General features: G+C 33.8%; 1 protein-coding gene across 1 annotated transcript in view; it reads right to left on the bottom strand.

The window, feature by feature from the left end:
- LOC142984235 (irregular chiasm C-roughest protein-like) overlaps positions 1–25,429 on the bottom strand; it is a 114,746-nt gene that overhangs the window by 25,654 nt on the left and 63,663 nt on the right. The window contains exons 5-16 of the mRNA XM_076131699.1: positions 20,581–20,732; positions 19,974–20,065; positions 19,489–19,597; positions 11,001–11,085; positions 10,512–10,600; positions 8,488–8,590; positions 5,240–5,373; positions 4,785–4,908; positions 2,224–2,369; positions 1,413–1,566; positions 867–1,102; positions 294–476 (exon numbers count right to left, since the gene is read on the bottom strand). Coding sequence (XP_075987814.1) covers positions 294–476; positions 867–1,102; positions 1,413–1,566; positions 2,224–2,369; positions 4,785–4,908; positions 5,240–5,373; positions 8,488–8,590; positions 10,512–10,600; positions 11,001–11,085; positions 19,489–19,597; positions 19,974–20,065; positions 20,581–20,732 — 1,607 coding nt within the window. The remainder of the gene's footprint in view (positions 1–293; positions 477–866; positions 1,103–1,412; positions 1,567–2,223; positions 2,370–4,784; positions 4,909–5,239; positions 5,374–8,487; positions 8,591–10,511; positions 10,601–11,000; positions 11,086–19,488; positions 19,598–19,973; positions 20,066–20,580; positions 20,733–25,429) is intronic.

The raw sequence follows: 25,429 nt of genomic DNA, 5'->3' as shown, positions 1-25,429 counted from the left end.
TTGAAATATGGTAATAAAGTTGGAAATATGTGATGTAATGCTGGTTATATAACAACTACACACAAGGAATATTTGCGATCAAGGATATTTTCCTCAATTTTGGCTGGAGGCTTTGGCGCAAATTGCGCTGGTGGAATTGAGTGAGTTCGCACGACATTAGAACAAGTTTCGCCAAGCCATCAAGCAAAAATCGATGTAAAAATACCAAATTACAGCGTTTTATTGTATATTGTAATAAAAATAAGGGAATTTTAGTTTAATCTATTGGCTTAAAAGTTTTGCCAGTTACATACCTTAAAATTCAAATTATTGAGTGGCTGATTAAAGTCTCCACTATATCTCTGGTACTGCTTCATGAGCTCATTATCATAGCCTGACTCTGGGACTGGAACTGGCCCAGCCAATGGTAGACCAAGGTTTGAGGTCAGGTGAAGAGTTGGATGTAAGTCTGTCTCGGACCCAGCATTTGAATTATCCTGTTAAAATGAAACATAAATTGCTGTAGAATAAATGCGAAGTATTGTCATTAGGTTTTTTAAGTTTATTTGTATATAAAAAAATTAAGTAGTGTTCAGGTTATTTTAAAAGTTTAAATAGTATTCAGGGTTTTAGCTAGTTAGTCTAGGTATTATTTATTTAGTTTTTGTGTACAAGGAACTTTATAGCTTGTAAAAATGATTGATAAGGGAACATAAAACCAGATTTAACTGCAACAGTAGATCGGTTGCTATTTAATGCGGCTATGATCATAATATCTCTATAATGATTTCAGAAGTAGGCAAATTGGGTGAGATTTATTTTATTATCAATGATTTTTTTTAATGATGTCACGTGGAGTTTGATTTAAAATGATAGTCGGCACTTACCATATCACAGCTGCCTTCAACCTGCCTCAGTTCCAACTTTAGATCACTGATATTAGAGCTCCTATCACAATCCTTGTACTGATCAACACAAGTCTTGCCCAGGTCTGTGATGTCGGGCTTTTTGACGTCGGTCTTTTTGGTCTTTCGGTGACAGAGCATGACGAATAACATGATGACTAAGACAAAGATGGCGACACATGATGCTCCAGAAATTATTAGTACTAGGGGGAAAGATTCTGAAAGGGAAATTTTAATGTAAAAGAAAATTAAATGTAGCACAGTAGAAAATATCAATTTATAAAACAGAACCCCCGGTTTCGGGTACGTATAGCGGTATTTTATCTATTCAATAGCGTTTAAACTCATATAAAAATTACAGTTTGAATAGATAAACTACCGATAAATGTATCTCAGACAATAGGCATTTTATTTAGTTAAATATGATGCACTGCAAGTTTAAAAACTTGGGCCTTTTCATAATTGAATATCTGAATGACTTATCAATCGACCAGATAAAAGGAAATGGTAAAGTTAAGTATTACTTACGATCGGGAATTAAGCTGATCTCAATGCTATCCATTCCATAGAAATTAACAACAGTACAGTTGTATCTGCCAAAATGTCTTGCTTCGCTCGCTCGAATAACCAAAGTAGACTTTGTCATTCTGTCAGTAAGAGTTTCTTCCAAAAATGCATATTCCTGAAAGAACAGTCTTCATGTACCGATAAAAACTAAAGCGGGGACAGCAAGTTGCAAACTTAAAGTTTCTCCAAAACTTGCCAAAGATAAGGGAGAAAACATATTCTGTATCTCTAAGTAAAACAGAATTTTAAAATTTTCGTTCTACTGAATATATTTTAGTAAAACAAAGAGTTCTTTTATCTCGAGTGTTGTGCATACATTTTTTTTGCTGCGTTTAAATTCGCTGTTTGAGAAACGTTGGCTTAACTTTTCTTCGGAAGCCCCTGTTTAAATAAGCGACGAGGAAAGATTCGCTTCCTTTTTTTGGTTTTGTAAAAAATATGTAAGAATGGAACTATATATTGGAGCGACATTTTTTCCTCGAACCAGTTTCCGGGATCTTACAAAGCGGAAATTGTGTACATTTTACATTTATTATGTTCAAAGAGCAATCTATCTAATATAGTGTAGCAAAGGACTTTGAATAATTCAAGTAAGTTATTAAAGAACATGTCTCTCTACTGGGCTGCCATTTATGATGAGAAAAGAAGCGATATTTTTTTACAATTTAACGTTTTCTCTAATAACATCTTTATTATATTAAACATTTCAACATCACATGCGACTACAATAATAAATCAAGTTCTCCACGCATAAAAGCAAAAGCCAAATTACCTGATTATGAAAGGAATTGATCTCGTTTCCTCCAAATGTCCACACAATGTAGTCGGGCTTCGGTACGGAAAATGAAACACATTCTATCCTAACACTGTCCCCTTCCACACCGTATTGTGTTTGATTCGACATTATTTTCGGAGGACCTACAAAAACAGGAGGATATTATTATCTTTGGCGTAATACTTGTAACACATAAAGACCGGGTAATGACGTATCCGGTCTGTGAAAGCCTTAATTGATGAATGAGGACATTGGTCGAGTAGTGTTTAAGATGCTCAATACACAAAATCATGGGTTCGAGTTCCATATGAAACAAATATTTGTATGATCTACGTATAGTAGTTTAAGCTCGTGTGGTATTTTGTATCTGTTGTTTATATGTTTGGAAATGTCCTCGAAGTATTAGTCCTCATAGATTGACTGTTGCTTGTTTATAAAATAGAGTTAAAAGAAAAGTATGTTCATGTACAAAACTAAATCAAAGTCATGGCATATAAAACGCCAGAATGTTAGTCTAAAAGTATCAAAATCATTAATATTCATCTCAGTCTGTTCACATATTTATTTAACACGTTAACTAGGTCGTCGGAATTGAGTACATACATCCAATTTTTCCTTTCAACCTCTCCAAAACTTTCATCCACTTCGGTACCACGGGCTCCACTTAAAAACTTTTCACGTCCTTAATGTTCGAAACTTTTAGGTACATACTTAATCTAATTTCCATAAAGATATTTTATAATTGATGCTCATTCATACATTCATTTTATAGTTAGTGTTATAGTGTCAAAGTTGTTCAAGCCCCGTTGACGACTGTCGAAATGTTGACTAATCTTATATGAAAACAATCCGTACCACCGTTTAACATATCTTTTAACATATCTTGTGAACCACGGAGACACTTTCCTCTAATAGAACTATGCGGCCACCCATCTATAGTAAGGTCACGCTAAGCTTGCTTAACCTACCTCGTCTACTGACCGGTAAGCGCGATTATGACCAACAATAGTTTAAATAGGACCTTTATAAATACTATTGAATTAACATAAAACTAAAGTTTTGTATAACAGTATGGGCATAAGTTGGGACCTTAAAGTTACGAACTGCTAAGTTGGCCAGTTCACGAGTTCAAATTGAACTGACCTCGGCAAAGTCGCCGCACTTGCAGACTCCTGAGTTCCTACCAAGGGTTTCTTACTGTAGTTCACTTCAAACTATATTGAGATGTACTTCTAAACGTCTAGTCGAAACCTTGAAGCAATTATCAGACTCTATTAATATTTATAAATTGGTCAAAATAGGGAAAGTGGATCGAATATCAAAGATCAGCCATTTTGATTAAAGCAGAAAATTACAAACTTACGAAATTATCTATCTAAGCATCAACCTTTTCGTTTATACTATTGAGAAATTAAACTACTGGCAGAAGCACGTCTTTTAATATAATTCGATTATTCGGGCTTATACTATAGTATAAGCCCGAATAATCGAATTGTAGTTGAGTGAAATATAAAGTATTTGAGCAATTTGAAATTCAGAACCAGGGCCGCTAATAATCGTATGGAAACTCATAGTAGACGTAATGGGTGACTTGGAACCCCGCCGAGTTTTACATCTTAAGGCTTTGTATATTTTAGAAGTTTTAGTCGCAAAAGTAGTGCTTGAAGTGGCTGGAATACGAAAGCATGGCAGCTTAATATTAGATTAGGGCTAACATATTCCTTTGGTGAAACGAAAATGGAGGCGCCCATAGCCAGTTGCTCTCACCGGTCGGTAAACGATAAGTGGGTTAAGCATACCTTGGCGCGGTCATTCCTTGGATGGGTGACCGCTTAGTGGTATTTGTACTGGACGTCTCCATGCTTCGGAGGACACGTAAAATGTCGGTTCCGGTTGTTTTCAATTAAGATAACAGTCGTTAAGCCACGTCAAAAGTTTCTCCGGTGGCTTGAACAACTTTGACACTAGGTTGACCACTAACCATACGACAAACAACAACAGCAAAGAAAATTTTGTTGAAATGGTTTTAACTGATGGTGAGTCGCACGCAATTTGAAGTTTCTATGTCAGTGTTTGTTTTAGAAAAGTGTCAGGCTGTTGTTGACGGATACTGCAGTCTATTTCACTTCGTAAAACAATGAAGAGACAAAATCCAGAGCGGTTTTTGAGTTGCGTCTGTGTGTGATCGATGTCTAAAAATCTGTTATAGGATATAGCTTTTGTTTTGAATCTGTGTTGTGGGGAAAAATAATGAACTGTATTTTTTATAACTGTTTCAAAACATTAAATAAATTTATATAAGTGCCACATTTTATTTTAAAGTCAATAAAAATAACCAATCATTTCCATCCATCTCATTTACACTACTTTTCACACTTCAATATATTTTGGGTTAGCTAGAAAATAAATTTTCAATCATCCTCATATAATTCACTACCTTTTAAACCAAATTGTCTTCTACACAGCCTACCATCACGCGTCTCCCCTCCTCACAGTAATTCAGTAACAAATACGTGTCCCAGTTTCATAATTAGTAAAATCTATTTGAGAGAACTTACCTTTGATATAAACCATAGCTGGTGCTTCAACGTCTTGCCGATTTTCAGTGCTGGCTTTACACCAGTACTGACCGGCTGAATGTGGGGAGATGGTGATCGTCAGGTTTGGAGACTTTCCCACTCGCTGTTAGGCAAAAATAATTATAATGATTAAATATAATATCATTGCAAGGGTCTCAAAACATATGTAAATGGTCGTTTAAAAGGTACACAGTGTGTGTCATCGTATGTAGTTGTTAATCAATATAAAAATGTCGAAAGCATTGTTTTGATTTAGGTATTATTTCAGAGTTCAAACTATAAAATTAAACAAGTTTTATTTGGTAGATTATATCGTTTTCTAACAATGAATTTGCTTTATATGTTAAATGTGACTAGCAGTGTAGGTTAAACAATAATAAAAAATATTTTAGCTTCTAATAATATGACAATTGATATAAAACCAAGCTACTTACAATAAACCTCTCTCTTTCATATCTAAGCCACTGTATCTTCGGTGGAGGATGTCCGTCAACTATACAAGACAACGTCACCAGTGCCCCTGCTTCACCTTCTACGTTCAAAGGCCTTACTTTTATTGAAGGTCCATCTGTAAAAGAACAAAGCTTTAATGAAAAGGAAGACGGCCATCAATACTTCTCTACTACCAATACTTCTTAAAAAAATGTAAATATAGGAAACCGCCATCTAGTGTGGTAGACCTAAACTAACAAGTAGTAGCGATTATGTAATAACGATCCCAAATCGCGCTATGAAAGATCTTAGGGCGCATATAATAATTATCTACCTTTGTAAAATTATTACTGCTATAGAGCAGCGTCTATTCTGCAATTGTTCTAGTATAAACATATTTCTTTTTAAAAAATAAGATACGATTAACTACAAATCTCTCGATGTCCGTGTATCACCATTTCATTGATTGTAAAAGAACACTTACATATGTATCCGAATTAGAAGTACAATTTAACACAAATCTTAAATTCTAAATTTTCAATATTTTTCCTAATGGAAATTTAATAAACCTATCATATATCACTTATTGCTGAAACAACTAAAATAAAACATTTTTAATGCAGCTCAGTCCTCCGAATAAAATATAAGTAAACATCAAACACATACAAAAAGTTGTGCCTCTACACGTGTTTAACCGAAGCGACGGTAAAAGAGAACCTTTGAAAAGGTTTCCAACAATTTAGTACGGCCAGATGCAAAATAAATACTCCCTTTTATTATAAAATAACATCCTGGGCAATTAAATGTTACCAGAGGTGAAAACAAACTGCTCTACAATTCAACTAAATTGCTTTTGAATATATTTTGGGGAAGTTTTAGCAGAATATAGTGAGTGCTATTAAGAATAATGTATTTTTGAAATTTTGTATGTCTAGATTTATAAACTTCCTAAAAAAACATTTCATTTTTTAATTCACGTCGTTTGCATCGCGTATAAAAAAATATAATTATGAGTCTTTGGATTATGTTCCATAAAGACATGATTATGTTCCAACATCGTATAGCATTAATTTTATCTTTACAAAATAATTATTAAAAGAGAATACGGTCTAACTTCACTCCGTAAATCGACAGATTATAGTCTACAAAACAGAAAATTCTGTAGAATTGACTGTTCAACAAAAGATTTTAATGGTTCTCTAGGTCATTTAATAATTACGCTGCAAATATCAAATTCTGTACCAGCACTTGAGAACCGCAACTCAAAATCCACTAGTCACACAATAAGTCTATATAACGTAAATTAAATAATAGTCCAATTACATCACAATAGGGGGCACTCGGTTCGACAAGAATTGCCCTAAAGCTCCATAATTGTGAGCAAATGACTATAATTCTGTATTGTGCGACATTGAGGGCACTTCAAACTTGAATAATACCGTGTTTAAGGGATTATTCATACTGTCCAAGGCTTCCGATTATTTGGACCTTGTCCAATCAAGAGTTTCCGAGATACGCGTTTAAATGAAATTATTGTATTGTATTATACAAAAAAGAATAGAATGTAACATTCTTCTAAATAATTGTTTTTTTTTTAATTATGGTCGACTATGGCAGCCATTTATTAAACCACTAGGTAACTGCAAAATCGTTTGTTTACAGGCGAAGCGTGTCTTGTTATTTCATAATTTTGTAAACATGTAGAACTATAACAAATGTCGATAAAACACTAAGGAACATCATTTTGACTTGATTATCTAATTATACTAAAAATCAAGTGTTATAATTTGTAAATGAGGCCAATTGTTCTTTTAAATTTTACACTTTTTACATGAGTCTAAAAGTTTGGTTACTTAAAACTAAGATTTTATTACTAAGTTCTGGCTAAGTCAGTAGTCTGACTTAATCGAAAGGGCCGAGCACGTTTCAGTATAAACTACTCTTAATATCATTTCGAATGACCTGTTTCAGTTATAATGTTACTTTGGTCTAGGCATTGAGTTAGTAATTCTAACCTTGCAAAGACCTGTACAGATCTTAGTAGAGCATTAACGTCTATTGTGGTTAAAGATGTGAAATTATATTGTTCGAGAACTGTTTTGTTCTTGAACAGTTTAATAGAGACCTTTAACATAGGCTTTGGAATAATAGATTTATTGATTGATTCAGTACTTGGGGTCGAGAAAACATTGGTGTGAAAAGACTGTACAGATTTGTTCCTTAGTTCTTAGTTATCGGTATTAAAAGTCAAAGTTTTAAGCCTTTTTTATTAAAGATAAAGACTTGGCTACACCAATATGAAGTATTTTTAAAGCTTTTAACAAAACTAAGGACAGATTTTTTATCGTCAGCTAACTTTAATTAAGGAATAACGTTGATAAAACAACAAAAATATTCGTTAATCATGTTTTCTAATTGCAGACAAATGGACATTATAGAATTTAAGGACAAAAATATTACTTTGACCTCAAAAATTACTCATATACTATTTAATATTACCAAAAGAACGATTGACACAGAAAAGCTTATTACTTGACAAATTACTTAAACAACCGTAAACGAAACAGTAGAGACGTCCCACCGAAAATACGGAACTCAAATACGGTTTTCAGCAAAACAATCGAACCGGTAATACGTGATTGGTTAACAAAGAGAAATAATATTTCATTTTGTCTCCCAAGAGATGTATCTCGGAAAAAATAGCCATTACTGCTGTTGTAAGGTTTCTGTAGCAATTTCGTTGTCATTCTATATGAGACATAGTTATATGAGTGTATTTACATAGGTTGCTAATATTTGATGCTTTGATTGTTTTATGTAAGGTTAGTTCTTTGTACATACGCACTAGTACCTAATCTAGTTAATTCATAAAAAACACATATCTGTCTTTTTGCTACATTTTAAACCGAATTAAAAAGGAGGAGGTTCTCAATTAGTATCTTATCGCATATCTCGGGAATTTATATTATGACTTGAAAAAATATTTTTCAGGTCTATAAATTGAACTTTAAGACGACTGTAATCTCGGGTAAATAAACACGTAAATAAACACTCGTATAAAATAAACCACACCGTGGCATCCTTAAAAACCAGTACGAAATAATATCTTATATTATTATTGGTATTTTAAAGAAGAACAAAATAATCCCATCAGATTACCCTAAAAAGTTCATTGACATTAAGTAACTTATTTTACTGGCAGCAAACGACTACGGTATTCATTCTTGAGGAGGTACAAGGAGGTACTTACAGGCCACTTCCAATGTCTTGGTGTCAGCACTCTTGCCGACGGCGTTGTGCACTTCGCACTTGATCGTTGCCTCGTTGAATCTACGTGATATGTTTGATAGTATCTGTTGGAAATCGTAAAGTTAGTTAAGGAACTATGTTAACATAAACTTGTGTAGTTTGTAAATGTAAAGTGGAAGATAAAATAGCTGTACAACCTACAAACATACATATATAATAATAACGCCTTTTATAGGAGTAGGCAGAGACGAAAGATCGCCACTTGGTACGATCCTTACATGTCATACTTCTCTTGCCTCATTCACATTCATACAGCTTATCATGCAAGACCGCCGGTTACGAGTGCTACGCATCTGACCTTATATCAAGTCATGGCATCTATAATATTATAACTGCCTCTGTGGCGCGGTCGGTAGTATATGCGACTGCGGTGCGAGAGGTCTCGGGTTCGAATCCTGGGTCGGGCCAAATAGTCTTTTCTGAGATTTTCTGTTAAGAATTTCTTAGAGATTGCCCGGAGTTAGGAAGTTGAGGTCGAAGACCTCCGTGCCTCGGAGAGCACGTAAAGCCGTCGGTCCTGCGCCTGACCTCTCACTGGTCGTGTCGGTTATCCGTCCCACCAAACTATGAGAGTGATGGAATAGAGAGTGTACCTGTGTATTGTGCACACACTTGGACACTATAAACAAAGTCCTGCACAGATGGCCAGTTTCAATGACACTGACCGCCGTAGCCGTATATCGGCTAGGAGGACATTATTATTATTAATTATCTATTGACGACAATTGAGATTTATGTGATAAACGTTATATTATGCACTCTTTCACCTAGACGATATATTTCAGGTAACCTATCAATCCATGACTGCAATAAACTTAGTAATATAAACCATGTTAAAGAACTAAAGTACAGTAAAAGACAAATTACTCGATTAAAGTATCAATATTGGTAACACCTAGAGTTAAGCCTTTCATTGCACCTATACTGATACCTATGACTCACTTATTCTCAAGGCTTTTTAAATACTATGTGAACGACTGAATAAAAAAATGCATTTATTTTAACAAAGCAAAAAATCTGTAAAATTCACAAGACAATATATTTTTAGTTTCCCAAGTAGGTTTCCAACTCACGGCGGCATTCATGAATAAATTAAACACTTCAGTGCACCATTCGTGGCCCAAAATACAAAACATCTCGCTTATGTTAATATTAAAACAGAACAAAGGAACAAACCATTCTCATTAAGACAACTGCAAGTTAAAAACTAAAAGATGCAACAATTGCCTTGCAGAAGTAAATTCAGCAGAAACATATTCCCCAGCCAAATTCACCAACGTATTTCTTAATAACACTTTTGAAACAAACAACATTTAATAAGTGGAAATTTTTGAACTACCCTCTTTCGTATGCCTGATGTAAAATGCATTTTGCAGGTACATGGTTTTGCCAAGAAGAAATTTGAAAATTCTCTCTCTTATATTTTCCGAGTGTGCTTACGGGACATGCAAATAGGGCTGGTAAAATTTAATATGGTGTACAGAATTAATGGAGGAACGACACCCGAGAAGAAAATATATTAGACACAAGGTTGTTACTCTGTTTTGGATTTTTAATGGCGGACGACAAAAATGGAGTGCGTTTCACTTTTAGAGGATGTTACACGAAATTGTGTTTGATGTATGTTAATGTTATCAGCGTTCTTTTAGGAGATGTTGAAGATATTTTTGGCTTTGCGTAAAAATACGTTTCCGCGTTAAAAATATTTTTAGCAATATTACAAGATTTACCAATTTACAAATTTTTGTTGTGAGGCAGTTTTAAAAAATTGGGACAAATATTTTAAGGGATATTATTACTACAAAAAATAATCGTCGTATATCATTTATCTTCTTTTGCCAGGCTTTTGCCGAGCCAGAAAAAAGGGTAATAATATTTTTTTATTACGTTTTCTATAAAAGTATCTAATTCAATAGATAGAGGTACAACTACAAGGAATAGATAAATATAAACAAACATGCTTACCAATTCATTGTGAATGTCTCCCGCGATATGATCGTTGTTCACATACCATTTGTATGTCAAGTTGTTTGGATTGGCACTCGCTTGGCAACCTATGAAAAACAAAAGATTCTTAGATATGATAGGAGAAAATCCAATGACGGTATTAGTCCTCCGAGCTTAGCTGCAAGTGATGAGGTTGATTCCCAAATTAGGTAAAATGCTATTTTTTTTTTCTGTTGAAAATACCTACCCACTGCAAATGTAGAACAGTTAGCATTAAAGGAAAAAAAAAGGAAGTTTTTAAGGTACTTATATCCAAAATTGTAAACAAGGAAGAACAAACAAAATCTATTCTTAATGAAATCTATTATATTATTAGATATTTTGAAAGAGAACAGTTGTCAATCCATTATGAAACTGTTTACGAGTAAAAAGGCAAAACACTGTATAACTTATCAGAGCTTACGACACGATTATTAATAGAACAATAAATGTACAAAATCATCTTACCTATAACCACGGTATCTCCTTCCTGAATAGTTCCTTTCAATACTCCAGATTTCACGAACATTCGAACTTTTGGCGCATATTGTACCTGCAACAATGACAACGGTTACAATTTCACGATACACACTGAGAATGTTCTGAAAACTGTACACATAAAACGAAATATTCTTTTTCGCCGTTTGCTTTGAAGTACTACCATGCTGTTTGATAACAAATTTTTACCTATAGTCATTAGGAAATGTCTCTGAAAAGTCATACGACATGGCGTTCGAAGCGAATATCAGAAGAAATCATTATCGCTATTATAACATATTTTACTTAGTTACTGTTTAATTCTCTTCAACTCATTGCAACAATTGCTTATATTTTATCTACCACCTCACAGAGCTGAGCACACAAAAACTACCAATTAATTTAAAAAAAAACTGTAGAAGAAAAAGGTTGACTTAATCCACCAAATTACTTTAAAGTTCAATCACTATATAAGGCCTAGCCAGTTGCGCTCAATCGATCTGTGGGTTAAGTAACCTTTGGCGCGGTTATTATATAGATGGGTGATCGCGAAGTGGCATTTGAACTGAGCGTCTCTGTGCTTCGGAGGGCACGTTAAAAGTCGGTCCCGGTTGTTGTCAACTAAGATAAAGATCAAAGGCCTTTCGGGTGTCTTGAACAACTTTGACACTAGGTTAACCACTTGCCATAGGAAAATAAGGAAAGAAAGTACACAAAATTGCAACATACATGTTAAAAAGTCTCCCAAAACCCAATAACTACTTCAAAACAGACCTTTTAAAATCCAGTAAGCGATCTACCCGCCAGTCATTAACAAATCAGCCATAGAATCCGCAATTATCCGAAACATATCCATACAAACTACGGATACAACAGATTGTACTTCACCATAATAGCAATACGTATTATGGTCGGAATCAACCGCACCAATTACCAGGATTATTTCGAGGTAATTCCCGTTTCGGTAAAATAGGAAAACGGTTATTGATTGAATACATAATGATTCTTCTGAATCATTTATTAACAGGCTTCATTTTGCGGGTGTATGTGGGCTGTTAGAAGGTTTTATTTTCGGTGGAGTTCCTGGTTTTAGGCGTTAGATGATAAGCTGGATATGCTTTTACGTGCCTCACGAAATGTGGAGGTAACATCTTACTTGATGGTCACCAATCTATTGGCATACCATGCCTACGTTGCTTACTACATATACTAGTGGCTACAGACTTTTATCTTATGGACTAAATATTGATTATCTGATTGACAGTCTAGACCTTTTTGTATGATTTTCAAAATTTATGATTTTACTTGCTTGGCAATTCGCTCATTTACTGTAAATGTTCACATAATTATACTCAAAAAAATATTTTCAAAGTACAAAATGGACCATTTCCTGTACAAATCTTATTCTTTAGGTACTCGGTATATAAGAGTAAATGAGACATTTCCCAGAAACAAGTAATGCTTCATCAACAAAAGCGAAAAATGAGGAAACACCAGAAAATATCGTTAATATTTCTCCAAGACGGAAAACAATACAGGCTGGCAACGTTACGAATCGACTTGACCTAAAATGACCGACAATTTTTCACTCGACAGCTTTAAAAAACCGGCCAAGTGCAAGTCAGACTCGCGCACGAAGGGTTCCGTACCAAAAAATATGATAAAACATGTTTTTTGAATGGGGACTTTTTTTTAACTTTTATATTATTAGTGACTTAGTTATTTAGTACTAGCTTTTACCCAGTAGCCAGTAGCCTTTGTCCTTTCTCGGGTATCAAAATATCTCCATACCCAATTTTATGCAAATTGCATCAGTAGTTTAGGCGTGATTGAGTAACAGACAGACAGACAGACAGAGTTACTTTCGCATTTATAATATTAAGTATGGATTTGTTGTTGTAGCGGCAACAGATATACACAATTTGTGTAAATTTTAGCTATTACGGTTTAAGAGATACAGCCTGGTGACAGACGAACAGATAGACAGACGGACAGAAAGACAGCGGAGGCTTAGTAATATTGTTCCTCTTTAACCCTTTGAGTACGAAACCCTAAAAAGACGGTTCGAAAATAAAACCTGCATTTCGCGTTGTCCGAATCAGAAACTGTATTTTCCGAGAACGACACAGCAAAACATACGAGTGTACAAAAGAAAGTAGAAAAATAAAAAAATAGATACAAACACGGTACATCTTCAAGAGGAAAAGTTCGATGGCTCGGTCTATTGTATGCTTTTTCCTATCTCTGCCGGGAAAGTTGGTGTCGCTAATCTTTTGCGGTTGATTGTTCCTAGTGCAGTTTTAGTTTTTAGTTTGAAGTGCAGTTATGTTTGAAAAACAAATAAAATATTGCTTTTAAAATGTTTTGCTTCGGTTATAATGAAATCTGAACGATATAGATAAAGATCTGTTATTCTTTTCAAAATTTAATTGAGTTTTATACCTCTAGGGTGCCTACCTGAAAACAATGATTTCTTAATCTTCCAACTTTCTTTCTTTCTTTTCAGGACATAAAAATCTACAATCATTTGAGGATATAAAAATCTACCCTAAATACAAATAGGATAGGACATCAGAAAAGAACTCAAGCGTCTCTTCTTCAATAAAAAAATCTGCAGTACGTACTTCCAATATTGCCACAAAGGATTTCCGCAGGGGTATTGTGTTGACTTAAATTCTTAGGTGTGTAGTGCATTTTATCTGCCTGGAACGGTCCTGAAATGGCCGCTTACGACACCCAAGAGAATCAGACGACTATTCCTGACCTAACACACGATTCGAATACTCGTATAACACCAGTAGATACTAGAAATCCAAAGCTTAATTTAGATCTAGCAATTAAATAATCACTGCGGCGGCCCGATGGCGGTGAAAGGATTTAATTTAGAATAACGATCGTCTTTTCAATTCGAATCTTCTATGCTGGTATTATGGTGAAGTTATATCTAGTTGGCACGTTTCCAATGCACATACGCTTTTAGTATAGCCGTTCATATCCAGGCTTGAACAATTGGTGGTGGAGATCAATGGGAATATCCTAGAAGGAATGTTTTTCAGGTTTTCGAGTGATAGATGAATATCGAATGAAAAGGCTAAGAATTTTGTGCAATAAAAGGAATTGATTCTAAAAGCTGCATGTAATGGATTAGATTTTGTGGTTACCACAACCGTAGTATTAAAGTTTGATGTAACACTATGCATATTTTTATATTAGAAGGCTGGTTGACTTTCTGAACTGTTTTGACTACAAATGTCGCATTAAGAAAGTGAATTCCACGATTATTGTACCAGTGGATAGTGTATAATAGATTTCAATATCGATCGATACAACATAATATTATGAAGAATTAACATAGTAATTATATTATTATCATTGGTTTATTTTTAATGCAGGTAAAAGGCATAAAAATAAGATCAAATAACACGAGTTACTCTACAAATTCTTAAAAATAAGGTAGTATTCGAACAAAATTTCAATACCTATTGATCCAAACAAAACAAAAACATATTGATACTTCAATGAAAAATATAAACAACAACAACTTCTAATTGAATATTGCAACAGATGTCGGTCAGTTGATAGAAAAAAGTTGATGTTTGAAATTGTTAACAAAACGAAATAAACTTTGTTAATTAAACATTTTGTTGTTCCTGAACAAAACATCTAATGTTTGTACGAGTAAATACGGCTGTTCGAATTAAGAAATGTTTGGTATAACTTTTGTTCAATCGAATAGATTAAGAAATTGTTTTTGGTCTTGAATCTGTTCTCTGAGATGGTTGTGCTTTTATCAACAACCGGCTTTTTGGTGTGTTCTACAAAGAGTAGCGGTGACAAAACAGGTAAGACTAGTGGCTACCCATTTTTGTTATAAGTGCGTCGAATTTACTTACTTTGACTAAGTGTTATAGAGCTCATTATTATTTACTAGCTGACATAAGAGAATGAGTCAAAATTTTCCCCTATTATGTAACATTTTTTACTGGTATTTCGCTCGTATTGATCGTAGCGTGATGATATATAACCTATAGCCTTCCTCGATAAATGAGCTATCTAACACTGAAATAATTCTTCAAATCGGACCAGTAGTTCCTGAGACAAGCGCGTTTTAACAAACAAACAAACAAACTCTTTAACTTTATAATATTAGTATAGATTGTGTTTGCTAGTTACTGTGTGCTGCGACACCGTATAACAAAAGAATATTTCTTTTTTTTATTATTCTTTTGCGAATAATACTTGTTACTTATAAGAATCGATTATAATATAAAAAATAAACGGCTGTTAGAAATTCTTACTACATATCGCATTAACCCCAGTTTATAACGAACAGAAACCTTCACAATAAAAAACTTGGCCATTTAATCTGCTTACTCCATAATCGTAAACCCATCCCTAATCCGTCAGCACACACTTTATTTTGTAACCAATGAAGCTTTGCGTCTAGACGAAGCCATACGTAGCGGGGAATTAAGCTAACAAAGCCTTTTTGAAGTGACAATAAACCGTTTGAAAGACCTCGCCATTCAAGAGTTTCAGCGTTTATATTTTACAAACACCCGACGAACTAACTTTGAGAAATATGAAAAGGATTTCAGGACCCGTTTGTGTGAACTAGTTTTTGATTGTTGTTTATTTTGTTGTGAATACAGGTGGGATTTTAATGAGATTGTTGAAGTATGAAGTTTTAAGTAAGTTCGGATATATTTTGATAACCTGAGGATGGAATTATTTTCTTAGTAATTTGTCATTACCATAATGATTATGACGTTCACATAAGGCTGAGGGAATAAGCTGATTATGATGTCGAAATAATTAAGAATACTAACAATATTGTAAAAGAAGAAACATCTACAGCCATGAGACTTACGCTCTCAATATGACTATATTCGTAAAATAAACATTTCATCTCACAAAATTATATTTCCACAAACAGCGGTAACAAATTTAAAAGATTTGTTCCATTAAAACCTGGCGTAACGGTGAGAAAACCGCAAAGAAAAAATCATTCGGTTCATGATATACAGGATCTGCTGACACTCTAACAGGGCGTCGTCACGAAATTAGAGCCCTACACAGCCCTCCTTATTTTCACTTTTCCAGTATAAAACCACGACCAAAATCTTTTGATCTCCCCCACTTAAAACAAGGCCACTGAATTGGACAATTTCGATAGGCCAAATGAAACTGGTCATGTCGGTAAGCCGAATCGGCGAATTTTCTAAAAGGAGATGTACAAAAATTGCGGCACGGATTTTTTTTACCAACTGTCTGTTTCCTTATTTCGTTTCTCCTTTCTTTATATCCGTTTATTGGAAGCTTGGCTTAAGAAGTAATTTATGTGTGTACAAACTCAAATTAAGGTTTGTTTTACTTGTATTGTTTTGGATATTTCACGCAACGAGGATTTGATCAAACTTTAAATTATGGCTTTTCTTTATCCAATAGGTTTCAGGAAGAAATATATTTGGGGCAACATTTATACAAAGTGACTGGTATTATATTTTGGAAGCCGTATGAATTGAAAACATGAAAACTTAAGCTAAAATACATGTCATGTTAATAAGATTTAAGTAACCGAAAAATGTGTGAACAAGTCGAGGATAAAAACACCGAACTTAAAACTCCCAACGATTTTTCTAAGCAGCTTACCACAACTTAAAAAAGCCGCGTCAAATCTAGGTTAAATATTGCAGCATAATGTACAAAATTATCAAGAGAATTTCCACCCCAATTTGAGCTAAATCATCCGCCAGATCCCGCAAAAAAGCGAAAAAAAATCTTTCAAGTATCAAGAATTTTCTTAACCAATTTATTATCTTATGGTAATTCGAGAAAACATCTCCGAAGCACAACGTACGACGGAGAATGGTAACAAACGTTCCCCTTTTTCCTTCTACATACATTTTAATATAAAATTATACGACCAAGATAAGCCCAAGGGAAGTTCACCCATAAAGTCTTAAACAAAATGTCGGCTTAATCGTCGTATCAAATTATCTCATTTTTGTGGAAGCAAACCGCTCAGTTATGGTTATAAAGTGGTCATTAGTATACACTTAAACTTTTGTTAATGGTTTACGTTTTGTTACGGTATGCACATCTGGGATGAATGCGAATGGGTTATGATGCTTAACACTATACTGCACTTTGGAATTTCTTGCACGGAGAGCATCTTTGTAAAGCGCTGTCTTGATTATATATTTTTTTATATTTATCGAGACAGTTTTCTAGATAATAGGTTTTTAAACAACATTAAATGTATATATGTTATCTTCTACTTAAGCTACCATTTACATACTTATCACGTAAACTCGTCCTAATTGTTGAAAGTAAGTTAACGCTCCAAGAGTAAAAATTAGCAGTATTGGTAAAATAATTCTCCTCCTAAAATGGTCGTACTGGTATTCGTACTACATTTCTTTACAAGCATAAAGTATGCACTTCCAGAAACTTTTTTCCGTAATAATCGTTTTCTTTTTTATGTATACATCAAATAATAAAGCACACAAAAACACCAGCTTAATTTTTCACGCGATCTTTAATATAATCGACCAATCAACTTTAAATGCATTTTCATCGTACCATTATTCAAGCCCTCCACAATTCCTAGACTACATTAAGCCTAATCCTTTCCAAAAACTAAGCTTCAAACGACTAGCCGAACCAACATCAGTAACACTTAGATGCCGTGACAGTAAATGAGGTGTTAAATTGGTCATAATAAATCAGCCCTAAGTAGAATAGGAACAAGCTGTTCGGATGTAAAAAGAACAATTTATCAGGAAATGTTCGCGAAATGAGAGTGTTTTATTAGTTTTTCGCATTTTTTCGGGAATTCTAGTTATTGTTTGAAGCTTTGTATGGTAAGCGAGTTTTGACAGATGGTTATACCTTTTTCGGGTGGTATTGTGGATTTAGATTTTGTGATTTATTTGTTGTTCTGTCAAAATATAGTGACTTCTTTAGTTTTGGAGGGACATTAGATTTATTGTATTTTTTTTAACATTAGAAAAATATTTTATTGCCTCCACAAAATATGTTGGATTTTTAAATACATTTCATGATCATTTTTGGGTATTCTTTTTACATAACAGAAGAATAATTAGTATAGGTAATAAGGGACTAAATTATTTAAAAAAAATGTATGTATTTAGTTACAATATTTTAAGCATCAGCTCTTTGTTTAATATGTTATTCTTTAGCTAAAACAAAATGAGAATTCCTCTGCTGTCTCCACATAAAATAATTCTCGTCGTATTTTTCTCATTTAACTCGCTCAGAAACTAGCTAATACACATTACGTGCTCCATATTTTAGTCTTTAGTCACGTAAAACCTGGAAAATACGGTTCAGCGCACAATAATTGAAAAAAAAGTCTAGTTTAGTTCATAAATATAAAATGTTTGCTGTTTTGCTCGTCTTGTTTGTTAGTGAATAGACGGTATTTTCATATTTTTCGCATTTTTTTACGATTTTTATACCGTGCTGGATTTACAGGTTTAGTATGAATGATAGTGTGGATTACAGAAATAGGATAGCCGCATTGTTTTAGTTTGTTTAGAATTCTCGTAAATATTGAGCTGGATTGTTCTAACGTTGACTGCCATTTCAGTTTTCATGTTATTAAAGTTGTTTGTTTAGAATCGAGGTTATGAAATTCAAGTATTTTTATCACAAAAAGTAAAGATTAAAATAAATTTCACTATCAACCGTTTTTTTTTAACCAAAACAAATATTAAAGTAGTAGCGAAATGTCCTGTAATTGAGTTGAATGCAAGTATAAAAGTAGACTGCTCTTTCAATCGCGTTTGTAGCATTGCGTCTTTTAGAACAACGCCTTACCAACTAGCATAGCAACAAGAAACGGTAACACGATTCACCCTCAGTAATAATTTAGTTGATAATACAATTGTGACGTCACAAAGGCATGTAGAGAATGACAGGTTATATTATAATTGAGTTACGGTTACAAAGTTTTGACTTTTATTACATCGTGTCGCGGCTCAATTTCGGTGAAGCGTGCAGTTTCTAAGAAGATTTTAATGTTATGAAGATGATTGAAAGTGTTCAAGGAAAATCTATATTTCGTGTAAACATTTACCTGTGAATTTGAATAGCTTTAGAGATGGTGTTTCGTGGAATAACCTTCATTAATGTTTTAATAGCATTTATTGATCGATCTAAATAATAGTAGTAAAATTACCGTACCGTACCGTAGAACCGTAATAATGAATTTAAAATTTATTTTTTTTACGAATAAAGAGCCGAAAATAGTGTTTATAAAAGTAGGGATACTTTATTCAGTAGTTGTGTAGTGATGATTAATAATACTACACCATAGAGTTTAATTTACTCATATACATATAATGCTCGTCTTGATCAAAGTATGCTTGTAAAAAGAATCTAGATGCAACTTTTATTCGCAGAAAATAATTTACAATTTGGAACCCAGTACTTGTCGATTTTTTGAACTTACCTGTAGTTTGACAGTGACAGATCTGTATGCGCGATCTGCAGTGTTTTGTGCTTGACACGTGAGTGTCTGATTGTGGTGATGTCTTCTTGGCCGCAAGCGAAGAACGGACCTGAAAACAAATACTCTTTTAAATCCTATAGAAGGAGCAGAAATACACAAAAAGTTACTGCCTATAACACTATTTGGGAGACAAATGTTGATAGTACAGTGACATTACATTTGCACCTCCAGACATTGCTTAAGCCATTTTTGTTGTTGTGTTTTTCTTATTCATATCGCTCATTATCGATATTTCAGGTTTAATAACATCATTAAGAGTATTGGATAAGTAAGTTTTTTTTTCAGGAATAAAGTGAGGCAGGTTCTGCCTCACATTACAACTTCTAATTTCAGTTGTCTCAACTAAGCAAGGCCGAAAATATTGCAACCAAAAAATTTCGCCAACGTACAAAAGTAGCGTATATACAGAGACAGGTGAATGTTACCTAGCCGTGAACCGGCGTCTATCGGACATGGCCTCCACCGTATAATTGACTCCGTGCGTCAACACACCGCCGTCGTTATCCACCCAGGTTATCTGAAAGAGATTATTGTTTTAGAAAACTAGTGGTGATGGAAAAATTGTGGAATGAAAAAGATTTTGGTGAATGATTTAAGATTTTTTATTTTGAGGAAAATGGCGCAATAATCTGCAACAATTTTTTGTGTTACTAGCAACAATAGAATTTCTTAGGGGATTATTCTTGTAATAAAATTAATTCTTCTTTACAGTTTAATTTCACAACTTAACTCTATGTCAGCGAAGATTGCAGCAGTGCAGTAAGATTGAATTCGGTCTTACAAAGTTAACCAACCAATACATGTTACGACTCTTTGACATCCTATGAATTTTCAGAAAGAGCAAATCTTTTCTTCTCGCGAGCAACCAGCTTTTCCGAAATGGTAATAAAAATATGTAATTACTTCAAATACTTTGATTTCGTTTATTTTAAAGATTGCTTTTCGTCATTCTTGTACCTCAGTTTTCGTTCTCTAGTCTTGGTTATACTAAAGTAACAAAACGCGGCAATAAAAATGTATTTATGTTCTTACTTCAGCCGCAGGTTTCCCTCCAACTGAAACGCACTCCAGATTGACTTCTCTGTCTTCCACTGCCTGGAGTACTGGACCTTTCAGGATCTTGGGAGGCTCTGGAGGCACCAGGACTAGGAGACGAGCGTATCTAGAGCGAATGGCTGGTTCACCTGTTAACAAGAAGAAACTGATTTGAGTATTTTTGGATATTGAATTGGAAGGTGGTTGAGAAAAAATACTGGATTTACGTTTTTTAAATTATTTTTATGGTTTTGTGGTAGAAAAAAAATATACTACAAATCTTATTTTGTACTAATATTTTTTTCTAATAATATCATCTATACAATTCGTTAAAAATCGCGTCACGTAATAGCTATATTAAATTTCTCCTGAATTTAGACGTCATCAGCTCGCTTAGAAGCTTTAATTCATTTTAACTAACTGATCTTTTATGTATATTGGAAATACGTATTACATATTTTTATTGCTTATCTGTTTGTTGAACTAACCAAAATGACATTTTACTACCCTGTCATTATCCCCTTCTAAAATATTTTGATAACGTATAATTAAAACTGAGTTACAGTCCCATCCTAACGATTCATCATAAACTCACAACTAATTACGAAACAGTCGAAATGGTGAAATAAACATAACTAAATAATAGTTCGTACGGTCCCGCAATTCCCACTTCGAATTTCTAAACAATATAATTTGTAACCTATAATAGTACAGTCGCGGGCACAAATTAGTTTACATTAACTGACCCGCGTAATTTCCCAGCATACAAAATTATGCTTATAACTACGACAACCCCACTAGGCGCAGCCTGTATCGGGGCTATCAATTTATGAACAATTGCCTGATCGGACTATTAAAGCTTTCAATGTAACAATGTCTATGTCAGATTTCAGCAATGTTTGTTGAGACGCATAGCCTTGAAAGCAAACAAGATAAACAGAATATTAGTATAGATGTATGAGTTTTCACATATTTATCAACGAGACAGTAAAATCACTGCATTTTATAGACCTCCTGCATTTTATTACTGAAAATGCTTTACCACACATATACAGTAGTATCAATTTGTAACTTGGCGTCTTAAACAATACTACGTATAAAAATGTTTGTAGTAAACGTATTTTCGCTGGAAACTGTACGTAACCTTCACCGCAAATTATAACTATCCCGGACATGGCATAAAACAAACCACATTAACATACTTTGTACTCAGTTTATTGTTTTATTTGTGTGAAACTAACTTTGTGCGGCGGTTTTGCCCGCATTTTGATTAGTTGCCAAAGTTTTTGGGGGTCAAGGATCGGTATGTTTGTCGGTTCGTTTATTTTGTTAACTGTTTTTAGTATTTATTTTGTCTCTACTTCTGGTCGAAGTAAAAAGTGAGGTTTTTGTTTTACCTATATTTTGTTAAGTTGGAAAATTCACCCTATGCGTGACAGCAGGTATTGTTGTATTTGCATAAAATATTTGTTACATTTCTACTATTCATATACAAGTCTACTTTTAATCCCTTTAGTTTCAACTACAATACTGAATTATACTCGAAAGCGATTAAAATTTATGAAAACGCCATTAAAACTTCAATTATTTCCTACCTATATTTTGTTATATCCATTAACGCAACATAAAATCGAAATGCTAAAACTGTTTACATATATATATCAACAAATACTCATTCATTTCCCCTATCATAATTTACACGCTTCGAGGAAAACACGAAACTATCTAATTTAATATATTATTATATCTATAAACGCTAAAATAACTTTACATACTACTATAAATGATAATTACCAAAGTCTATCTGTTTGTTACGATTTACGGCTATACTTACCACTAAACTTATTTTAATGATGTTTATAGCATATGGAGATATTGTATGGAGATAGTGAAAACTACGGGATTTTTTTTTTCTTAAGATTACCCTTTTTTCCTTAAAATTATCCTCTTAGCATGTAACCAGCGATAGTTTATTTTAACGGTTTGTCATAAAATGCAATACAATTCTACATATTAAACAGTTTATATATGGTTATTCAATTCCCCTGTCATAGTCTACACATTACGAGGAAAGCCAGAAACTAACTCATTTAATATCTAAGCGAGGCTAAAAGCCGTTGTAAAGCTAAAATAATTGTTATTTAAACACGTTACAGAAGAGGGGTTAAGTTTATAAAGTTAAGGGTTGTTTTTGTTGATGTAATTCGCTGGTGCTAGGGTTAGTTCTTAGGTTTATTTACGACTGTTACAGTTGTGAAAATGGCTAGATTTTCGAGGGTTTTGGGTCTAGCAAAACTGGCAGAGAGAGTTTAAAAACTTTTTATTTCTTGCCGAATATTTTTGTCGTTGTGGCAAACAATATAGAGAATCCGATAAAATGTACTTTTCAAAAGAAATTGTTCAAATCGGCACTCATTCCATCACACGACGTCTCGTCTAATAAGGACTGCAATTTAGTAGTATTATAAACTTATTATCTAGTCAAAACATTTAATTTAATTCAGTATGTTATTTGGTCTCTTTCAAATGTATGTTGTCATCACTTAAATCATATTTTTGTACAGAAAAAACTTTTCAAAACCTGTGCATCTGTTATGAAAATTTACCGTTGCCCGTATCCCTAAAATCCCTTTCAAACCCATAGCAGGGCATTATAAAGCCCAAACTGCATTTTCCAAAACTCTAAGCAATAAAAACTAGCCAAAATATCGTCAATTAACGCCGGCGAAACTTACGGCACACTGGCATTCCATGCGGTTACGTTTAAAAGTTCAAATAGACCTGCGGTACTAAAGTTATGAATAGAGCCGTTAAACATTTTGGGGATAAGCCAGACTGGCCACTTTATGTTGCGCGGAGTTGCTGTTTAGTTGCGTACAATCACCATGAAACCGGGTTCAAACGATACACTCGTTGTTGTGTAACGTGTAATGTGTAACGAAATATAAACCTTTTAAAATATTTTTACACGCAAACTGTGGCCTGTGAATCTATTGTATAATTGTTAACGTTTTATTCTCAGTTTGACTGTAAAATAACATATTTTAAAATTAACAATGTGCTCATCAATCATGAACTAAAGTGTTAATCATCATCACAATTCAAAATAAATGTTTTATTGAAGTATTATTTCGTTTTCTTTTGCACCTAGTGTGAGTTTGTATCACAAGTAAGTCAGTATAATCATTTTTTATTTAAATTCTATTCAAAAGAACTACGCATATCGAATTTCCTTTCCCATTCTCAACTAGCAAACAAAAATGCGACAATTCTCAGATCTTCCTTTACATCGAGCAACAAAAAGTTGCCCGTCTATATACTTCTTCCACACACGGCTAGTAGGAACAAGTTGTTTTGATTTATTCTGATAGTTTCACATAGCGGTTAATGGTTTTACGTTTGAAATAGCAAAGTTCGCGTATACTTTTTGGCATGTGCTTGTTGGGTTTTGAACTTTGCAACAGTTGTATTGGTGTATCTCGTTTCTTATGGTTTATTAAGTGGCTGCTATTGGCACTAGTTATTTAGGTTCAATACGAATTAAGGTTTAGGGTCAATAATAAACTAGAGGAGAATGATTTTAAAAATCAGCAATTTCCATCTTTTGTTCACTAATGACTGATTAAAGTATAAGCAAAACGTGTCAACGCAGAAATTTAATGGCAAGCTTGTTCAACTATCAAAGATCTTTAAAAACTTTGCAATATAAATAAAATGCAAATATACGCCACTTAAAAAAAAATGTTTCTACACAATACTATAGAGCCTGTTCGCTTGTCACTCCGGTTGTACTCGAAGGCTAGTAAGTAGTTGATGTTTGGCAATAATGCAAAAGACAAAATTAGAACCCACCGATCTCATGACTATCATCCGATACTTTATTTTGACTTCATATTGAGAGACCATTTTTCTCAAAACTAAACAGACTCCAAAAAAATCTGCATACCATCTCCAAACAACAAAATGTTATTCAAAACATAAAACATAATCACAAAAACTGCAGCTCTATCAACCATCGCGAATATATCGGCAAGTTTTCCCCTAGGAATTCTAGTCGGACGACATTGTTTGGTTTGAAAATAGCCACAGTGCCTGGACAGGCAGTCAGGAGTCGTCAACCAACTGGTTTCTGCTCAGTCCACTCGCATTACGTGAGCCACATAATAAATAGCTGAGATCGCGCTCGTTTATTCTTAAAGAATTGAACTGCTTTATCTGATATCGTACTTTGTTGAACGTTATTGGACTGTATAATAAAGTTTCATGCAAAAATTTTGTTTATTATTTAGGCCTAGCTTTACCACTTCTGGATAAGTGCCTGGTACTTTACTAGATTGGATTTTAAAAGATTTTTTTATTTGCTGTCATTATATCCAGCTTATGAATAAGTTTCAGGTATATAGGTTACCTGAAACTTATTCATAAGCTATTAATATAGCCCTGCCAATTCAACACACACAATAAAATAAGAAAAGCAGCTATTTATTAGCGCTACCGTATCACAGTCTTAGAGAGTAACATCAGTAGACTTTAATAAACAACAAAAGTTAGGATACTACAATGTTGTTTAATTGGTTCCCTGCTGCCAGTAAATGTGTACATACAATTATTACTACAAAGCTTTCAAACTAGACAATTTATTTCAAACTGATTTGAGACTGGATTATATATATACGACTTTGAGCCTATTCGTACACGTAAGATGGAAAGTGAATACCTGCTTACTGAACTATTTACTTAACGAACCTCAAAACCTTTTAAAGTTGCCTTAATGCAGCTTACAATCACTCATTCCTAAATCTAAGAACTACCTTGTACTTGTACTTACCCTCTCATAAGAGTCTTA

Source organism: Anticarsia gemmatalis, chromosome 26 (assembly GCF_050436995.1).
Source record: "Anticarsia gemmatalis isolate Benzon Research Colony breed Stoneville strain chromosome 26, ilAntGemm2 primary, whole genome shotgun sequence".
Lineage (NCBI taxonomy): Eukaryota > Metazoa > Arthropoda > Insecta > Lepidoptera > Erebidae > Anticarsia > Anticarsia gemmatalis.
This window is presented reverse-complemented; position numbering and strand designations above follow the sequence as displayed.